At 35.6% G+C, this 22,372-nt stretch overlaps 1 protein-coding gene across 3 annotated transcripts in view; it reads right to left on the minus strand.

The window, feature by feature from the left end:
• LOC105486113 (FAT atypical cadherin 4) overlaps positions 1–22,372 on the minus strand; it is a 189,805-nt gene that overhangs the window by 59,760 nt on the left and 107,673 nt on the right. For all 3 annotated transcript variants that reach the window (XR_011620982.1, XM_011748809.3, XM_011748808.3), the window contains one exon: positions 1,846–2,026. Coding sequence is in view for 2 of the 3 variants with exons in the window: in XM_011748809.3 (XP_011747111.2) it covers positions 1,846–2,026 (181 nt within the window). In the remaining variant the exon portion in view is untranslated. The remainder of the gene's footprint in view (positions 1–1,845; positions 2,027–22,372) is intronic.

Here is a 22,372-nt window from a genome sequence, read left to right on the forward strand (position 1 = left end):
CATCAGTAGTTCAGTAAATAACCTAACCATGTAAAATTTAAATGGGAGATAAATAATTAAATAATATCTCTTTTAATCTGAAGAAATAATAGATTTTCTTCAGGATACCATGAATAGCAAGGAGTTATTAACACCAACCATAAAATACATTATATTCCAATAAGATTTTATCAAAACAGAGTAAATAAAGTAAATGATATCATATCATGATCTGCCTAGGTATTTGAGTGGAAAACTTAGATGATTCTGATTTCTCTCTTTCATTTGATCTCACGTCCAATTTCAAAGGCATTTCCCAAATCTATTTCCACAATTTTCATTTTTCCACATAAGTATAAAGTTACTCTACTTGGATAACTATATTCATTAGTGCCTAAATGGTACACTGGTTTCTCTCCATAAATCCTCTCTCATCAGATTCTATCCAAATGTAGACCAGTTTATGTGTCTCTTCTGTTTAAAACTCCTCAGTAGTTTCCCACCTAAAGGTAAATTGGAAAACCCCAATTCTGTATCATGGCTTAGAAGCCCTTACATGGCCTGTGATTTAGCCCCTGCCTATCTCTCTAACTCCTTTCTCACGCTGGTCCAGACATGCTGACCTTCTTAGATAACACAATGTGCTTAATTCTATCCCACAGCTCAGTCCTTTCAGCTTAAAGGTAATTCCTTAGAGAGACCAAGTATTATGGTCTGAATGTGTTTCTTAAAATGTGTGTGTTGAAAGTCAGTTTTCCAAAATGATTTTGTTGAAAGAAAATTGGTAGCAAACAACAAAATAAGACATTAATCAAATCATTACCATATCAATATATCTGTTATCCATAGCTGATAATTCTTAATGCTTCAAATTTTATCTTCTGCTCCATTACTTTGATAGCCATCTAACCAACTCTAATTTACCTAATACTAGCCTATAGAAAGTGGAGGAGGGGTATAAAATATTTATGTGTGTGAGTTTTTCTCTAGAATATTTGGAAATCTTCATTTCTTATAGTTTAGAATAGATACGGAAGAAGGGGACAAGCTAGGTCAATAAAATGTTACAACTCAATTTCTTTCACATCCTCTCTGAACAAGTTATCATATTTGTGTCCTCTATTTTAAGAGGATTTAAGCAAAGTAAAATACATTTACTAAATGAAGAGTACACAAATATTCTTATTGAGGCTAGCAGTGGAATAAAAATGGTCAAAGTTCCTCGACATTTCTCCAATCAATGAGTGATACATGTTTCTCCTCACAGTGAATCTGGTTTGGTCATCACTGCTTTGACCAACAGAGTATTATAGAAGTGCTGCTATGGCACATCTGGGTCTGACCTTCGAGTGTTCTGGGAGCTTTCACTGGTGGTTCTTGGAGTTGAGAACCACCATGTAAAAAGTCCAACTACTTTGCTAAAGAACCACATCAGGAAGTTCTGAGACTACTCGAGGACAGAGGGGCCTAGATGATCCTAAACGTTCCAACCAACCCTGCCAAGGCAGCAGGCATGCAAAGTCATCTTGGGCCCTCTAGATCATTCAGTTATCATGTAAATACTGTGAAGTGCCATCAGTCAACCTCATGAGACAGAAGAAGCACCTAGTGTAGTCCCAAACTACAAAACCATGAGATATGATAAAAATATAAATTAAATAAAAATTAAATAAAATCTTAGAGTACTAAGTAGAATGTTTACTGTTTGAATCCTCATTTTATGAATTGTTAGCTACCAGCAATAGATAACAATAATAGGATATGTATTAATATAACGTTCATTTAATTAAACATTATATTCATGTAGTTCAAAAATCAATGTTTAATGAGAAAATAGCCAAACTTTACAAAGGAAAACGTACTGACCTTACAACTGCATTTGTTGAAGCATCAGCATCTGAGGCATTTACCAATAAAACATCTGTTCCAGTTGGTGCATCCTCAGGAATTGTTGTGAAATACGCTTTACTGGCAAATGTGGGGACATTGTCATTGACATCATCTACTATGACGTTGATTGTTCCAGTTCCAGTCAGGGCAGGGGATCCTAAAAAGAAAAGAAAATCAAATCTCAATGTTTATAAACAAAAAATAACAAATTTAACGATAATTAGTTGTAGACAGAATTACTAAAGAGAATTCAGGAAACATCAAAGTAAAATTTCTGAACACATAAGTGAGCATTTTAAATTTTGTTACAAGAAAAATATTTTCATTTGTGAACTAGAATTTCAACTCTTTCCTAGTAACTCTGCACAAAAAGTATATGTCATGCTCTTATTCTATTTTAAAGGTGCTGATTCGACAATGTAGAACATAACAATATCATTTAAATGCCACAAAAGAGGCACTGCCGGTAATTTCTCTGAAATTACATTAAAATAGCTCAAAGCCAGATTTGAAGAATACCCACAGGCATGGAAGAGCTGGCCAACTAACAAGGCAATGTTAAAAACTGGACTCTCCGCTGTGACTATCATCGTTACTATCGCAAATTCAAGAGTCTCTGGGGTATTTAAATCCCTTTCCCATACTAATCAACACCTGTCAGTGGGAGGAAAAAAAAAGCTTCAAGTTATATCTCAAAAAGTGTTATCTTCCACGTGCTAGAATAGTTTTATAATGATGAGCTAACTCAGAATCATTTGTGCTGCTTCTATTTAAAATTCAATGTAATGTGAAGTGATTCATTTTTATTTCCTGTTCCAGCTGTTATCAATATACGGTGAAAAGCCAATATTTGCCAAACACGTAGGTCACACTATCTGTACTACACAGAGTTAGCAGACTCATTTTGTGGTGAAGGCTAGATGCCATATTGCTTGGAATTCTGTGTGCTGTCCCCATAACTGAAAGGCAAATTATCTGCCACTGATTGTGTTTTCAAAACCGTTTTTCAAACTCAAACTCTTCTAAATAGAAACAACGAAGATCCATTTAACTGCATTTATGTAAAATAAAATAAAGCCCAGATACTCTCCTTTTCTGCCTAAGATACTACTTTACCTTCAATAAAGTGATTTCCCTTAATATGATATTTAAATCCTACTTAACTTCACCATTCAATATTCTGTAAATAAAACCATTCATTCATTTATTTGTAAAATGTTTATGGAATGCCCTCATTATCACAGAATGGCATTGAGATTCACAACCTTACAATATTATTTTCTAATAATCATGTGATTTGCTGGTGTTTCCTTTACCACTATTCGATTGTTTTTCTACGTTCTTAGATTGTAATTACTCATGGCCTAGTACCAATGAGCTTTTATGCTCAGATGTATGTATAGGAACCAAAATCAACAGACGGAGAAATTATGGAATGAAATGGTTTTGGAGATCTGTTATTTTTGTGAATTCTAGGTTAGATGAAAGAATGTGTATACCCGGTTGAGCAGAGCACAATAAAGAACCACGATACCTCCCAGAAAATGATGCAATTAAATTTAGACTGCACACTGATTATTGTTGCCATATATATATATACAGACACACACATATATATGTAAAATAAGACATTTTATATTATTTCATTTAAAGTAACATTCAAATAGTCAGAAAAATTTGACGTTTAAGTAATATCTAAAAAATTAATGTAAAGTTTGTGACTGCAGAAATCTTACCTATTAGTGTTTGATTTTACATTAAAGGGAAAAATAGCCCTTAATCTATTGGTAATATACATAATGAACTATAAACTTGAAAAAAAATTAAATGCCTTTTTAGTACTTGCTTACTGTGAGCAATGGTAAAATTATGCAACAAATATTTCACACACACAACAAAATAGATATGAATATAGGATACAATGGAGAAACACATCAAATAAGACTGTAAAAATTCTGTGCAACATATTAAAAGAAATATCAATAACAGTAAATACTTGTTTAGTCCTTAGATATGCATGCACTAGTTTAAGAAGTTTACATAAACTGTCTTATCTAATCCCCATAAATCAGCACTGCTGTCGTCTCCATTTGGTATATAAGCAAGCTCAAGTTTAGAAAGTTTAAGTAGTTTGTTCAAGGCCACAGACCTAGTGAGGAATGTCACTGAGATGTGACCCGGGTAAAGTAGCCCTGGAGTTTTTACTACTGGCAAGAAGCTGGATGGTACTGCCAGTAGGGGGAACAGTGCTGCTCCCTGTGCTGCTTTGGGGGTCTGGACAAGCAGTGCTGTCGCTGAGCCTAGAAGAGCACCAGGCAGGAGGTGGAGAGAAGGCCCAACAGGGAAGACCTTCACTACCGGCCAGATTAAGTTTGTGGGACATTTGAGCACAATAATCTTGGCATAGATTTTAAATTTCTCACAAGCAATATATTCAGGTTAAAATAAATATTTTGGAGTGTATTGTTGAGTACCAATGTTTGGCTTACATTTCTTGAATGTGTGTTTCACTATATACAATTTTATGACATGGAAGTTAATGCTCTGAATAATGTTAGTAGAGTTCCCACCAGTTGCATAAAAAAAAAAAAATTACCGAGGGAATATGTGTGCATTTGTGTGAGCAAAAGGGGGTGCCATGGAAGAGAGAAAGACACCAAAGGGGGGGATATATTAATCAAGGTTCCAGAGAGGCAAAGGATGGGAGGAGATGCAGAGTTCTTTAATCTCTTTTACTGATATTTCACTCTACTCACTAAAAATCAGTCTTCATCTGTGAAATGAGAATAATAATAGACTCTATCCCAAAGGGGTATTGAGAAGAATGTAAGGTGCTTAGGACACTACCTAGCACATGAATTATATTCCATGTTTCTCATTGTTCTTCTGGTACTTGTTTTAGAGACCAAAGAACCCACAGAAATTGAAATATGAAAAGTCTATTTTTATTATATAGTTTTCTGTATTACAGCACTCAGGATTCCACCCCTTCCCCAAACCTTTCAATTCAGTCTTATATTATTCGGGAAAATATTTTGAATCATAATATATCTCAATGTTTCACATGTGGTAAAAATACATGAGACATTTAGCTCTCTAAAAAGTCACAGTTTTATGGAAGACACAGTAAATTGGACATTTTTAAATGTGATATTTTAAGACTTACAGTGAGATTTCAAGAAAGATCTGGATATTTCTGATACACACATTGTGCTATAATTAACAATTAGAAAATAAGTTACTGCCAGTCAAAGTCTTTATATTAATATTTGGTATTCTTAAGTGTCTGGTGATACACATATGGAAAACCACATTAAATTATGACTGACTCATTTGGACAAGAATATGTGATTTCTTTCTTCGTCTGTAAACCATATATTATTGTAGATACATTTTCTGAGTTAGAAAGCAAATGCTGGAAGCAGTAAAAAACGAGCCGTTTATTACAGCAAGTTCAATCTCACTGTGTTCATACCAAAGAATATCATCTTATTTTTCCAGATGATTTTCAAAGCACACAAGTGACAACAGACAGTTCTGGCTTGAGGATCATTTGTTGATCCTCAAGATTAGCGAATGATTCTCAAAACTGGCAAACGATCCTTAAGCCAAGATCAGCCCCATAGGTGATTCTTCATCTACATGAGTCTGTTTTCGAGCCAAGAACCTTCTCCCGAGTCCCCTTTGTCTCCCTTTATAATCAGCCACAACCCACTTCATAAGCTCTCGGAGTTCTCTTCTTATTTTTTTTTTTCCCCACCTCAAGAAAAGTGAAGTACAGTTTCTGCAACTGTCTCAACTTTCTTGTTGCCCCAGGAAATGTGCACACAAGTCTTGTTAGTTTTTTAATTTTTTTTCATAGGAAACCTTACAGAAATTTTGTTCTATATTTCTAAGCCTTTTATTGAGATTTAACTAACCTGAACTTTGAATCCTGCGTCCAATGTGTTTGACTGTTATTTTTGTGAATGGCGCTTACCAACTCTCCAACCCACTCCAACCTCTTGCTTGCTGACTGATAGCATAACCTCCAAATCAGCTTTACGCAGAAAAATGAAATCAAGGGAAAAAAATGGAATGCTCCTTAATTTCAAGTGAATCCTATTTTCATTGCATTTGTGCTAGATGAGTGACACAAACTCCCTAGTCCTTGGCGACCACAGATCTTGGCACTTCTTTTATGTGCTAATTGAATGAAGATGCTGTGTTTTTGTTGTTGCTTTTCTGTGTCTGTGTGTTTGCTTTTTTTTTTTTTTTTTTTTTAACTTTTTTTCCTTTTGACTGTGTGGAGAGATCCTCTGGAGTATTACTGTTTCCCACCATGTAGTGGATACACCCTATTTGAAGTGCTGCACAATGCTTACTATTACTTTATCTTCCATCCAAATCTTTCTACTGCCTCTGGGTTGTCAGATCCAACTGCCTATTTCTTGGTCTGCTCTTGCAAGTTACTGAAGAGCCTCAACATTAGTGTGTCAAAAACTGAAATCAGAGTCATTATCTGTAAACCTTGCTCATATATTTATAACTAAATTGAAATATAGGTACATATATACAAATACATGTGTTGTACATATTTTATTGAACACATTTGATACCAGATCTATACATATTTTATACATGTATTGCTCATTTAATGCACAGATGCCACAAAGTAGGTATTCTTGTTTAATTTTGTTAACCAATTTAAGACCCAAAGAACTTAACCAATTTCCATTTAGCCACAATAGACAGAAAGCCAGTTTTGAATTCTTAAAAAAAGCTTTTCTAAGTTAATTAAGCTCAGATAAAACTATGCTACTCTTATTGCAGATGTTTCAACCTATATTATTACAATTATCAACATACTCCACTCACGTCCTATTAAGTTGTAAGTTAATTGAAAACAGGAATAATTATGTTTAATTAATTTTTATATTAACCCATAATGCATACCATTAGGTCTTGTGGTCTGTCTGTATTAACCTTTTCTCTCATTTTCTATATGAAAACGTGGTCTAGTGATTACATGGATGCAAGTTCCAATAATTGAACACTTCTAGAAATATACAATCTAGGACTACAGTCTTATAGTCTGGGACTTAGCCTAAGGCTGGGGTCAGAGAACAAGACTACAGACAAAGGTCAAAGTTTTGCAGATACTGTATTACTTAGAAACAGAAGGTCCCAATTAAACATGAATCCCATGAGAAGAATCAGAATACTAGGGCCAATGTTTAGCTCAAATAGATCTGATAATGATGAATTATATAGGTAGTGGCGTAGAAGGGCAAAATTGTTCAATTCCATCTGGGATTGATTTATGAAAACCAGATGCAATCACAAAGAGGCAGGATATAATGACACAGGCTCCTGATAGAGGACAGTGAGCCAATAAAAGGGGTAAAATATACAAATAAAAATTAAAAGTCAAGGTCTCAGAAACTTGTAATTGTAGAGGTTAGGAAGATCCAGTGGATATTTGAATTAGAAGTCAGAACTCCAGTTAAAAGTCAAAAGCCTAATTACAATTAGTAGTCAGATGAAAATAATTTCAAATTTAAATTTGTAAAGTTTTATGTAGTGTGTGTACATATGTATGCATATATGTATTCATATATATACATAAATATAAGATAAATATGGATAAAGTGATAAAACTTCTTCAGTTTTTAGAGAAAATAGCCAAAAAAGAAAACCCACATTCTGAATGGCATATCCTAAAGTTTACACAAACCAAATTGTGCACACGCACACACTCATGGGGAGAGAGACAGAGAGAGACTGTACACAGTTAATCTTCCAATTGTTCTTGATACCACAGTTAACCCTGGGTCTTGTGTGAGTCACATTTTATACTCTTAAATATGAAAAACTATTAAACTAATAACTAGCATTGCCTTTAAGACTGGTAGCTTAATCAGCTCAAATATATTAAATGAAGTACAAGAAAATTTATTTTTTTTTATTTTTTATTTATTTATTATTTTTTTTTTGAGACGGAGTCTCGCTCTGTCACCCAGGCTGGAGTGCAGTGGCCGGATCTCAGCTCACTGCAAGCTCCGCCTCCCGGGTTTACGCCATTCTCCGGCCTCAGCCTCCCGAGTAGCTGGGACTACAGGCGCCCGCCACCTCGCCCGGCTAGTTTTTTGTATTTCTTAATAGAGACGGGGTTTCACCGTGTTAGCCAGGATGGTCTCGATCTCCTGACCTCGTGATCCGCCCCTCTCGGCCTCCCAAAGTGCTGGGATTACAGGCTTGAGCCACCGCGCCGGGCCAAGAAAATTTAAAATAAGACTTTTTTTTTGAGATGGAATTTCACTCTTGTTGCCCAGGCTGAAGTGCAGTGGTGTGATCTCAGCTCACTGCAACCTACTCCTCCCGGGTTCAAGAGATTCTCCTGGCTCAGCCTTCCAAGTAGCTGGGATTATAGGCACGTGCCACCACACCTGACTAATTTTTGTGTTTTTAGTAGAGACAGAGTTTCACCTTGTTGGTCAGGCTAGTCTTGAACTCCTGACCTCAAGTGATCTCCTGCCTCAGCCTCCAAAAGTGCTGGGATTACAGGTGTGAGCCACTGCACCCTGGCCTAAAACTTAAAATAGATTTAAAAAAGAAAAAAGTTTCAGGTAACTGCTCTATCAGAAAATACACAGATAATAAGTGTAATTCATGAGTTTAAATGATTGAAGTTCAAATGTCAGGAAGATTATATTTTTTATGTTAGCACCTATAAATTAAAAATACTTCTCTAAAACATCAAAAGCTATTCAGCAGAAGTAGAATTTCTGCTTAACTTAACTCTGTCGCTTTGCAACAAAGCCATTTTCTTTCTTGACATCAAATATTTGGTGAATGGGTCCCCTGACTAGGGGTATGTTTGTTGTAATAAAGTATTAGCTTCTTTTTTCCCCATGAAATAAACTCATTTTTCTCACAGTAAGTAAGCCATCCACTAAAAAATGTACTGAAATTCAGCCATCCTATATTAGCATTGAAGATTATGTGGTTAGATTTAAATTTGAACAACAACAAAAAAATACACAAAACAAAACGTATGTAACATTTTAAATATTACCAACAGCTCTGTATTTTATAAATTTTATTTTATAAAATAATGTATTGCTGCTAATTAGTTCTCTATACATGCTTATATAAATTAGATATATACACACTTAAATATCACTTGATTTTTTTCATTATTTTTGCATAGGAATCTATCAAAAACACTGTATTTCCTTAAAATAAATTACATAATAAAAAAAGCATGAAGTAAAACTAAAATAATGAATTTAGTAAAATTATGACAATGTCACTGAAAAATTACACAACAAAGTGAATATAATTAATCATTAAACCATGCACTTAAAAAAATGTTACAATGAGAAACGTAATGATAATTATATCTTATCACAATTTTTAAAAATTATAAAATAAAAAAAATAATAACCAAATATTTTATGCCTACAAAAGCACATTATGAGGAATTACTATTTGGAGGATGTTAAAGGAACCCAAAATTCTCAACACGGTTATTGAAACTCTGAAACACTAGAGGCTACCACCTAATTTTAAACTCAACCTACCTCTGTCTGCCTCCTGAGTGAAAATATCAAATTATATATTTAAGAATACTTATCAAAACAATCTTTAAAAAGAATTGTTTTAAAAATATAAAATTAGAAAACGTCTTTGAAAATAATAAAATCCTCATAATGAAATCAGGTTGGTTTTGATTTTATATAATCTTTATCACTCAGTTTATATAAATTTTATCATAAATATTAAACATAGTTTAGTGCCATTTCAAAGTTTAATTTACTTTGTATACTCAGATTTATAGTTTACATGGAGTAAATGAATAATAGATTGAAACTATTTTATCAAATTTCAATTCTATGGAACCTGATGGCAAGTTTAGCTCTTATTCAATAGAATTTTGGAAATTAAATGTTTTTGGAGTTTTATCTTAAGAAAACACAAAATTCTATGTAGAAATTTTTTTTTTCTGACTAAAGAATAGCTGATTTAAAAGAATGCTATTTAAATAAATGATTTAGAATAATACTTAGATCACTAACAAACTTCATATAAAGTCTGCTACAGGTAAGAGGAATTAAAACAATAACCAATTATCAACTTTGGAAACAAGATTCCCATCTATAACAAATACGCCAGTGGAAATAATGAAAGCTGCCCTAGAATCAAAAATAAAATTAAGTCAAATGCATTTCATGTCCGGTAATTGAAGGCAACTCTAGCACAATTTGATTTATAGAATTATTGGGCCCTTAAACATTTTCAAGCAATTTTCATTATTAAAAATGTTCATCATAACAGACAAGGCAAACTTTTCTATCATACATTCCCACAAATAATATTGGCAAAATGTGATCTTTCTGGAATATTTAAAAACAATTATCTTCAGATGTAAAATGTCATATTACACAATTCTGACCTCTCTTTTGATTACAGAGCCATTTATAATGCAATGACCAGCTTCAAATAAATAATGTGACAGACAACATTAATTCAAAATGTTATCGGGTGTTCACCAATAAAATAAAGCATGATGATCAGTCCTTTTAGCTTTTAGCATTAACTTTGCAAAAGCAGCATATTTCCCTCCATTAAAAAGCAAATTTCAATCCCTGCATAAGAATGAAATTTATTCCCTTTCAGTTGAATGATAAATACCCTTAATTAGAAATGCTAATAACTGAACTGTTCCCTGAAGACCTACTATGCTGACACATAAATACTTCATAACTAAACTTTTGTGCTAAATATAGAGCCAGAATCTCTATATCCCTTTAGTATAACAGACTGTGAATTATCTATAAAGGACAAGGGATAACATATTTAATTTGTGCACAGATTAATCTCCTACCCCCAAATTAAATGCAAACATACAGCTCAACTGACTGCATTGTCTATGGAGGTATGTGTATATCATACATATTATATATTCATAGTTTAATATCTAAGATTTGTTTGCACTTTATACTTAATAAAACCCTTGGATACACATTTTTTTATTTATGGAGGGGAATAATGCTGTGATTTCTAATTTATGAATATTATGACTTTACCAGGTATTTTACTTACACAGAAAAACAAGATTTTTTGCTTCCTAAAACAATGTTCTCTTTAATATAAAAATAAAATTTAATCCAAAGAGAAGAAATTCATATAAACATAGTCTATATAAAACAGAATATGGTAGACAGGCTGACATTTGGGAATTGGTAAATAATTGTTAAGTAATCATCCCCTGTGAAGTGAATTGGCCTCAAATCCTGCAGTCACTGAGAAACAGCTGAATGGGCACTACAAGTTGTTTATCTTTTATAACACAAATTTTTGTTGGTTGTTTTATAAATTCATAAAATTGAGATACTAGTGCCTAACTTTCAGGGCTACTGTGAGATTAAATGAGATAATATAGTACATATTCTGGAACTTACAAGCACTAAGTGTGCATATAATGAATGTCATCTAATGTTTATGACTTCCTGTGATGTATCTCTACTTGAATGTCTTCCCTGAGAACTAAACTTTTATATTTAACTTTCTACTTGACATCTCAATTAGTTATATTATTTCAAATGTAGTATGTCCAGAAACTAAGTTTGCTAATTTGCCCTAAAATCTTTTTTCTCCCCATCTCCAAATTGCTCATCCCAATATTCTAGTATTCGGGCCTGATTCATGCCTTTTTGTAGCTTCCTATACTTCCAATACTATCATCAAGTCCAAAGATTTAACTTTCCAAATGGGTAAAATATGTAACTACTTAACACTCTCTAGACAGTTAATCTGCTTTATTTAACTGCATCATGTTTCATAACACTCCCAATCTATATGTTATATTGTTTAATTTCTACTGTCTATTTTTGCTATTGTAATGTAAGCTGTATAAAGACAGAAACCTCTTCACCAGCATATCTTCAGGACTTAGAATAATATCTGGAGTAGAGTGCTCCATAAACATTTTGTGAGAAAGCAATGTTCAGAGACTTGTTGTTTTAGACATAAAGTCTTTGCCCATGCCTATGTCCTGAATGGTATTGCCTAGGTTTTCTTCAAGGGTTTTTATGGTTTTAGGTCTAACATTTAAGTCTCTAATCCATCTTGAATTAATTTTCGTATAAGGTGTAAGGAAGGGATCCAGTTTCAGCTTTCTATTTATGGTTAGCCAGTTTTCCCAGCACCAATTATTAAATAGGGAATCCTTTCCCCATTTCTTGTTTTTGTCAGGTTTGTCAAAGATCAGATGGTTGTAGATGTGTGGTATTATTTCTGAGGGTTATGTTCTGTTCCATTGGTCTATATCTCTGTTTTGGTACCAGTACCATGCTGTTTTGGTTACTGTAGCCTTGTAGTATAGTTTGAAGTCAGGTAGCGTGATGCCTCCAGCTTTGTTCTTTTGGCTTAGGACTGTCTTGGCAATGTGGGCTCTTTTTTGGTTCCATGTAAACTTTAAAGTAGTTTTTTCCAATTCTGTGAAGAAAGTCACTGGTAGCTTAATGGGGTTGGCACTGAATCCATAAATTACCTTGGGCAGTATGGCCATTTTCACGATACTGATTCTTCCTACCCATGAGCATGGAATGTTCTTCCATTTGTTTGTGTCCTCTTTTATTTTGTTGAGCAATGGTTTGTAGTTCTCCTTGAAGAGGTCCTTCACATCCCTTGTAAGTTGGATTCCTAGGTATTTTATTCCCTGTGAAGCAATTGTGAATGGGAGTTCACTCACGATTTGGCTCTCTGCCTGTTATTGATGTATAAGAATACTAGTGATTTTTGCACATTGATTTTGTATCCTGAGACCTTGCTGAAGTTGCTTATCAGCTTAAGGAGACTTTGGGCTGAGACGATGGGGTTTTCTAAATATACAATCATGTCATCTGCAAACAGGAACAGTCTGACTTCCTCTTTTCCTAATTGAATACCTTTTCTTTCTTTCTCCTGTCTGATTGCCCTGGCCAGAATTTCCAACACTATGTTGAACAGGAGTGGTGAGAGAGGGCATCCCTGTCTTGTGCCAGTTTTCAAGGGGAATGGTTCCAGTTTTTGCCCATTCAGTATGATATTGGCTGTGATTTTGTCATAAATAGCTCTTATTATTTTGAGATATGGTCCATCAATACTGAATTTATTGAGAGTTTTTAGTATGAAGGGCTGTTGAATTTTGTAAAAGGCCTTTTCTGCATCTATTGAGATAATCATGTGCTTTTTGTCTTTGGTTCTGTTTATATGCTGGATTACGTTTACTGATTTTCGTATGTTGAACCAGCCTTGCATCCCAGGGATGAAGCCCACTTGATCATAGTGGATAAGCTTTTCGATGTGCTGCTGGATTCGGTTTGCCAGTGTTTTACTGAAGATTTTTGCATCGATGTTCATCAGGAATATTGGTCTAAAATTCTCTTTTTTTGTGGTGTCTCTGCCAGGCTTTGGTATCAGGATGATGTTGGCCTCATAGAATGAATTAGGGAGGATTCTCTCTTTTTCTATTGATTGGAATAATTTCAAAAGGAATGGTAGCAGCTCCTCCTTGTACCTCTGGTAGAATTTTCCTGTGAATCTGTCTGGTCCTGGACTTTTTTTGGTTGGTAGGCTATTAATTATTGCCTCAGTTTCAGAGCCTGTTATTGGTACACCAAAAGCAATGGCAACAAAAGCCAAAATTGACAAATGGGATCTAATTAAATTAAAGAACTTCTGCACAGCAAAAGAAACTACCGTCAGAGTGAACAAGCAACCCACAGAATGGGAGAAAATGTTTGTAATCTACTCATCTGACAAAGGGCTAATATCCAGCATGTACAAGGAACTCAAACAAATTTACAAGAAAAAAAAATAAACAACCCCCTCAAAAAGTAGGCAAAGGATATGAACAGACACTTCTCAAAAGAACACATTTATGCAGCGAACAGACACATGAAAAAATGCTCATCATCACTAGCCATCAGAGAAATGCAAATCGAAACCACAATGAGATACCATCTCATACCAGTTAGAATGGCAATCATTACAAGTCAGGAAACAACAGGTGCTGGAGAGGATGTGGAGAAATAGGAACACTTTTACACTGTTGGTAGAACTGTAAACTAGTTCAATCATTGTGGAAGACAGTGTGGCGATTCCTCAAGGATCTAGAACTAGAAATACCATTTGATCCAGCCATCCCATTACTTGGTATATACCCAAAGGATTATAAATCATGCTGCTATAAAGACACATGCACACGTATGTTTATTGCGGCACTATTCACAACAGCAAAGACTTGGAACCAACCCAAATGTCCACCAATGACAGACTGGATTAAGATAATGTGGCACATATACTCCATGGAATATTATGCAGCCATAAAAAGGAAGAGTTCATGTCCTTTGCAGGGACATGGATGCAGCTGGAAATCATCATTCTCAGCAAACTATTGCAAGAACAGAAAACCAAACACCGCATGTTCTCACTCATGGGTGGGAATTGAACAATGAGAACACTTGGACACAGGAAGGGGAACATCACACATGGGGGCCTGTTGTGGGATTGGGAGATGGGGGAGGGATAGTATTCGGAGATATAATGTAAATGATGAGTTAATGGGTGCAGCACACCAACATGACACATGTATATATATGTAACAAACCTGCACATTGTGCACTTGTACTGTAGAACATAAAGTATAATAAAAAAATAAAAATAAAGAAATAAAAGACAGTCCATGTTAGATTAATAATATATTAAAAAATATTGTCCCATATATATATGTATAAATAAATTTATTTTAGATGTATCAAAAAAAAGAGAGAATTGTTAAATATCAATAAGCCCATAGAAGTGTAATAGAATCACTGACTGTGTTAATCTGTTCTCACACTGCTATAATGACATACCTGGTACTGGGCAATTTATAAAGGAAAGAGGCTTAATTAACTTACAATTACTCAGAGCTGGGGAGGCCTCAAGAAACTTATAATCATGGCAGAAGCAGAAGCAAACATGTCCTTATTGACAAGGCAGCAGGAGAGAGAAGAATGAGATGTGCAGAGTGAAGTGGGGTGAAGCCCTCATAAAACCATCACATCTCCTGAGAACTCACTCACTACTAGGAGAACAGCATGGAGGTAACTGCCCCCATGATTTAATTACCTCCCACTAGGTCCCTCTCAGGACATGTGGGGATTAAGGGAACTACAATTCAAGATGAGATTGGGGTGGGCACACAGTCAAACCATATCATTCTGTCCCTGGCCCCTCTCAAATCTCATGTCCTCACATTTCAAAACACAATCGTGCCTTTCCAAGAGTCTCCCAAAGTCTTAACTTATCTCAGCATTAACTCAAAAGTCCAAGTCCAAAGTCTCATCTGAGGAAAGGTACATCCCTTCTACCTATGAGCCTGTAAAATCAAAAGCAAAATAGTTACTTCATAGATATAAAGGGGGGCAGGCATCAGGTAAATATACCCATTCCAAATGGGAAAAATTGGCAAAAACAAAGGGGCTACAGGCCCCCAAAAGTCTAAAATTCAGCAGAACAGATAAAGCTTAAAGCTCCAATTGATCTCCTTTGACTCCATGTCTCACATCCAGGGTACGCCGATGCAAGATGTGGGCTCCCATGGTCTTGGGCAGCTCTGTCCCTGTGGCTTTTCAGGGTACAGCCCCACTCCCAGCTGCCTTCATGGGCTGATGGTGAGTGCCAACAGCTTTTCCAGCTGCATGGCCTTCTTCTCACAGCTCCATGAGGCAATGCCCCGGACTCTGTGTGGGGGCTCCAACCCGACATTTCCCTTTCACACTGCTCTAGCAGAGGTTCTCCATGAAGGCTCTGCCCTTGATTAAACTTCTGCCTGGACATCCAGGTGTTTCCATACATATGCTGAAATTTAGGCAGAGGTTTCCAAACCTCACTTCTTGACCTCTGTGTACCTGCAGATTCAACACCATGTGGAAACTTCCAAGGCCTGGGGTTTGTACCCGCTGAAGCAACTGCCTGAGCTGAACTTTGGCCCCTTTTAGCCACAGCTAGAGCGACTGGGATGCGGGGTAACACCTCCCTAGGTTGTACACAGCAGTGGTGCCCTAGGGCCACCCAAGGAAACCATTTTTTCCTCCGAGGCCTCCTGGCCTGTGATGGGAGAGGCTGTCGAGAAGGTCTCTGATATGCCCTGGAGACATTTTCCCTGCTGTCTTCGTGATTATCATTTGGCTCCTAGTTACTTATGCAAATTTCTGCAGTGGGCTTGAATTTCTCCCCTAGAAAATGGGTTTTTCTCTCATATTGCAATGTCAGGCTGCAAATTTTCCAAACTTTTATGCTCTGCTTCATATTAAATGCTTTGTCATTTAGAAATTTCTTCTGCCAGTTACTTTAAATTATCTCTCTCAAGTTCAAAGTTCCACAGATCTCTAGGGCAGGGGCAAAATGCCACCAGTCTTTTTGTGTAGCAAGGGTGACCTTTGCTCTAGTTTCCAAGAAGTTCCTCATCTCCCTCTGTGACCACCTCAGACTGGACTTCATTTTCCACACCACCTCAGCATTTTGGTCAAAGCCATTCAAAAAGTCTGTAGGAAGTTCCAAACTTTCCAATATTTTTCTCTCTTATTCTGAGCCCTCCAAACTGTTCACATCTCTGCCGGTTACCCAGTTCCAAAGTCACTTCCACATTTTTGGGTATTTTTACAGCAGTGCCCTACTCTACGATATCAGTAACCTGTATTAATCTGCTTTCATGCTGCTAATAAAGACATACCCAAGACTGGGTAATTTAAAAAGGAAAGAGGATTAATTGACCCACAGTTCGGCATGGCTGAGAAGGCCTCAGGAAACTTACAATCACAGCAGAGGGGGAAGCAATCACATCTTTCTTCACATGGCGACAGGAGAGAGAAGTGCTGACCAAAGAGGGAAAAGCCCCTTATAAAACCACTAGATCTCGTAAGAACTCACTCACTATCAAGAGAACAGCACGGAGGTAACTGCCCCCATGATTCAATAACTTCCCACCAGGTTCCTCCCATGATATATAGGGATTATGGGAATCACAGTTCAAGATGAGATTTGGTGGGGACACAGGCAAACCATATCGTTAACTGTAATAAGAACTTATTTATAAAGTGCATTAATTTAGCATCATAGTTTGATTTTAATTAATGCAAAATGATAATTGGCAGTGATAATTACCAATATTATCATCTTCTAGGCATAAAACCTAACAAATTCTTTCTATCTTCTTTATTTAACAATTAAATTTAAACAATGTCTAAATTTAAGCTTATTTTCAAAATACCAATATTGAAAATTACTGATTCCACTTAATTTGGCTTCACTTAAAAATGTTTTCAAACATTTATTTATTTAGGAAAAGAAAAATAGCAGTTGAATGTTTCATTTATTAAAGTGAAATGAATAAAGTATAAAAAAAGATGTTTAAAATTGAATTTTTATAAATTTATGTCATAGAGAGAGTTAGCAATATGTTTTAAGGAATATCCTGATTTCCTTAAAAATATTTAATACATATGATATGGATGAGCAAGAATTTAGTTGAAAGCCAGAAATTCTAAATATTATACTTGACTTTGCCACTACCTGGGTCTGCAAGTTCTAGCACACTGCTTATCTAACCCAGGCTTCAATTTTCTTATCTGGAAAATAAAGGAAGTGGACTGGCTCATCTCCAAGAAATCTCCTGGCCAAAAAAAATCATCACTTAATGTCAGATTTCACTAACTTAGAATTTTTTCATATGTAGCTTTCTTTAAAAACTCCTCCAAAATATACACTGAATATAACTATAGCATCCCGAAACTGTCATACCAGTTTGTTTTACTGCTCTCTTGCACACTAATTCAGTTCCCTGAAAGAATAGTGGCAGATATTAATGCCTCACAGCATTTAAATTTATTTTTGAGGGCATAATCTCATCTTGAGTTAAAAAAATTCTAAAAGGTCTGGACAAATTACTTGAATAAATATATATCTGTTGGAATGATTTATGTGAACAACAAAATTTCCATAATAAAATTTAAAACAAGCAAAATTTTCATATTAAGTTGATGTGAAATGATGGGCCCTTACATTCAAGCTATGTGAAACCAACTGCCACTTGTGCTTAGAGGGTGCTTAGATATTTGGGAGATATGAAAGATTCACAATTGTTTGCTTTGGGAAGCCCAGGTACAAAAGAGTTGTCGAATGATAAAACTATTCAGGCCAGGCACAGTGGCTCACATCTAGCACTTCAGGAGGACAAGGCAGGTAGATTGCCTGTGCTCAGGAGTTCGAGAACAGCCTGGGCAACATGGTGAAACCCTGTCTCTACGTAAATACCAAAAAATTAGCCAGGCATGGCGGTGTGTCCCAGTTACTTGGGAGGCTGAGGCAGGAGAATTGCTTGAATCCGGGAGGTAGAGGTTGCAGTAAGCCAAGATCACGTCACTACACACCAGCCTGGGCAACAGAGCGAGACTCCGTCTCCAAAACAAACAAACAAAAAGAACAAAAACTATTCAAAAGCATGTAGTTTCTGCTTATGCAGGTTTTGAATTAAATCTTATGAGCCAGACTAAGAAAAAGTGGATAGTAAAGCAGAGAGTAGCAATAAGACCTGTCTAGAAACATCTAATAGATAACAGAATCGAATCAGAGCCAGAAGGTTCAGGGGAAAGTCATGAGAATATAGCTCAAGCAGTATTTTAAGCACTTGAAACTGAATTAAACCCATAAAATGCTTCACTGGGTCCTTACATATGACTGCAATTTGTCACATCACACTAAACACCACAAAGCCTTAAACACTTGCGCTGATTTTCAAAACAGAGGTCAATTTGAATGACCACAGCCAATGTAGCAAAAAATTCTGGAATTTCAGCCATGAGTTAAAAATGATTTGCACTTTTTTCTTTTGGAAGATTCTTTTAAAAAATCTGCAAACAATGAATATATAACAACAAACTAAATATGAGTATGTTAAATAAATATAAATAACAGTTACATATTAACATAATAGTTTGTCTTTCAAATGATAACTATCATTATTCAACAAATATAACTTACTCATTCAAAAAATATTTATTAAGCACCTATTATGTTGCAGGTCCTTTTCTAAGTGTTTCTGAGAATCCCATTTTGAACAAGACTTAGGAAGTTCACTTTCTCTGGAAATCTGATAGAGATGGATAAGGTAAACAAACTCTATATACTCATATATTTTAGGTAGAAGAATACAATTTTAGATAGGAATTTGTGTTAAGAAATCACAAACAGGTAAGTTGATAGAGTGACCCTGGGGAGAGGGCAACGGCAAACATAACACTGCTGGTCAGATAAGTCCTCTCTGAGAAGTTGACATTTTATCTAAAATAATGAAAAAATGACCATGACATAAATGCCCCTCTCCCCCACCAAACCAAACCAAACAGCTGGCTGTAGAGTAGAAAATTCCAGGCAGAGAGAACTACAAGTGCAAAAGGCCAACATGGCAGAAAGGTTGGCATTGTTAAGGAAGCCTGATTGGTTGGCATTGACAGTATGCAGTAAACATTTAGCAACTGCTTTCAAGAAACAGGCCAACTAGATTCAAAACATTTACTGATTTCCATGGTGTAAAATACTTCCACATTGGCCAATTGCAATCTAACAAGGTGATGATACTAAATGCAGAACTGAGAGGAGACAAAGGGTGAGCTGGGGCCAGTGCATGGCACTGGCTCAAAATAAAGGTGGCAACTGGTGGTGGTGGAGGGGTTCAGATAAACTGACAGAGACCAGGTTATTTAATCCCATGTAGTCAATGGTAAGACATTTAAATTTTATTCTTAGAAATCATTGCAGGGTCTCTATGCAAGAGATGGGGTATGATGATCTAATTTATAGTTTTAAATGTTCATGTGTTGTCTGTTGGAAAACGCACCATGCAGGAGAAAAGATAGGCAGTCAGCAAGCTATCATACTACCCCTAGCTTAGACTAAGGAGGTAGTATTGGAGGTAAAGAAAAGTGGATACATTCAGGACAATTTTGGACATTTTTGGAGCTGAGTCTACTTGTTAATGAATTTGTTGGATATGGTGTACAGAGGAAGAGGAATGAAGAATAATAACAAGGTTTGCCTTCAGCAATTGTGAAATGCTCTACAGAGCAATTCGTTTAAGGTAGGGAGGTGAATAGAAGTCAAAAGTGTTACTTTGGCCTTACTAAACTTGAAATGTCTAGCAGACATGCTGACTGACATTAATAGCTAAAATAAGCAATTCCTTTTATCTATTTGATCAACAAACTTTCATATAGATATTAGTATTTCCAATCATAGATACAAACATGAAGGAATAGGAAAGTTGTCGGAGGTCATATAGCTGGGAATGTCAGAGGTAGGATGTGAACTGGGGTTTAACTGTAAAGTCTATGTATTTAACTCTAGGATATACTTCCATTTCTATCTGAATTCATTTTTTAAAGTATACTCTTCTAGTTTCCCTGATAATTTCCTGCTACTTACTCCATTTAAAACATTATTTTATTTATTGCACATATGAGAAAATAGTAAGGCAAACTCTAGTAAGAAAGGCTACTTAGGAATAGAATGCCTAACCCATATGAATGACATTACTGCTTTAGAGCAAATTCTCCTTTAAACCTTGTAGCAGTACCTGTATTACTATACCAGGTGGATGTGTTAGCCTCCTATGAGTTTCTACTTGGTACAGTAAATCTTTCTAGAAGAAATAACAATAAGTAATGCATAATGAAGGCTGAATATCCATACGTTCAGTTATACCTAAGCAACATATCATCAGTAATGGAATTGTAGTCTGTTTAGCAATGTAATTACCTACAGGAAAAATGAGACATAATTATTATACTCTCTTTTGGTTTTGTAATATAGTAATGTAACTTTTAGCACCACACACATGATAGTGTGGTTGTAGCTTACTGGAGTAGTAGACAGGAGTAGTTAGAGTTTCCAGATGTGCTACTTTGTAACCATGCAGTCAGTAAATAAAAACATGATGATAGTTTAAATGGTAATGTTTTCTCCCTCCCACATTGAAAGATTTAGTGGTTTGAATGATTAAAAAGCTGCCACTGCAATCCGTGCCATACTGATGAAACTGACCTATCTCTGGGCTAAGGTAATAGTTCAAAAAAATGCAAAGGAAAGGTGATTTGTGAGATAAAGAATTAAACTCTCAATTTTTTTTAAAAAAACACTTTGATATTTTCCATGTCCTTAGAACACTACAGATTCGAGAAAAACATTGCATCTGGGATCTAATAGCTGCCATATTTTTCTGAAATTTCTCATGTCATCTATGAGTTTGACTTTTGAATCAAAACAGTGAATATGTATTTTAAGTCCTCTGTCAAAGATCTCATTCTTGGAAAATAAGATTAAACTGTAGATTCTAAAACCGGATGTCTAAAACTCACATTCTCCTGAAAAAAGTGGTTATTCATATGAAGAGTATCCAAGGGAATTAATTTCAAGGTCACCCAGTTCAACTTTCCTTACAACTTCTGTTTTCTGTATCACTCATAACAAGTGAACTTCAGACATCTATCTGAGTATTTATCCACCAGTGGCCTCAGAAATGCCAGTCTATTTCAGAGCAACTTGAAAAACAGTGCTCATAGAGAGCTGTGCTTTGAAACAAGGTTTAATTAATGCTTTCATTTTTAGAGCTGCCAAAACACCATGACTTGGGATACTAATCTCACTGAAACTCATTTGTGCCTCCCATCATGGTCTTCAGTATCATTTTTAAAGCTTTGAGTGACAGGCTTCCATATATACTAATGTTACTGATAATCTGATTGCTCACTCTCCACAACTTAGGATCCTCCATTACTCTATTGGGCAGAATCTTCACACATCTGATCTGCATATTTCTTATTTAATAGAAATTAGGGTTAGACTTCTGTTACTTATCCTTATACTAATAATTCCAAGTCCCGGTTTCCCCCTGATCCCGATTTTCCAGGCTGATGGCATCAGGAACTTATAGTTTGGCTCCCTGGAATCAGGACTTGGTTCTTGAGTGGCCTGCACATTTAGATCAATGCTTCGCTGAACACTGAGCCACCTTCTAGTGAAAGCTCCTCCTAACAGACTGACTCACCCATGTCTATCAGAAGAGAAGAAGTGGTTGGAACCATCTAAATGTTTCCAAAGCTAAAGTACTTTAAATGACTCCTGGCTCAGGAAGTAGAGCATAAGGTCACATCCAGAGGTACTCAATCGGCTTATAGGGCAAGAATTCATTCTGTTTTATGGGAATAGGGCTTAGGTGGCAACGACCTTTAGCCTTTGTCACTTATATATAAATGTCATAAAGTGAATTATGTGCCATCAATAATACAGAGGCAATCAGAATTTCGAGCATTAGTAAAAGTGAACAAATATTTCATTTAATGGCAAACAGAAAATACTTCATACTCATATTATGAAGAAATTATTATTATTTAATTAATTTATTTATTTTGAGACGAGTTTCGTTCTTGTTGCCCAG

Source organism: Macaca nemestrina, chromosome 3 (genome assembly GCF_043159975.1).
Source record: "Macaca nemestrina isolate mMacNem1 chromosome 3, mMacNem.hap1, whole genome shotgun sequence".
In the NCBI taxonomy this organism is placed as follows: Eukaryota; Metazoa; Chordata; class Mammalia; order Primates; family Cercopithecidae; genus Macaca; species Macaca nemestrina.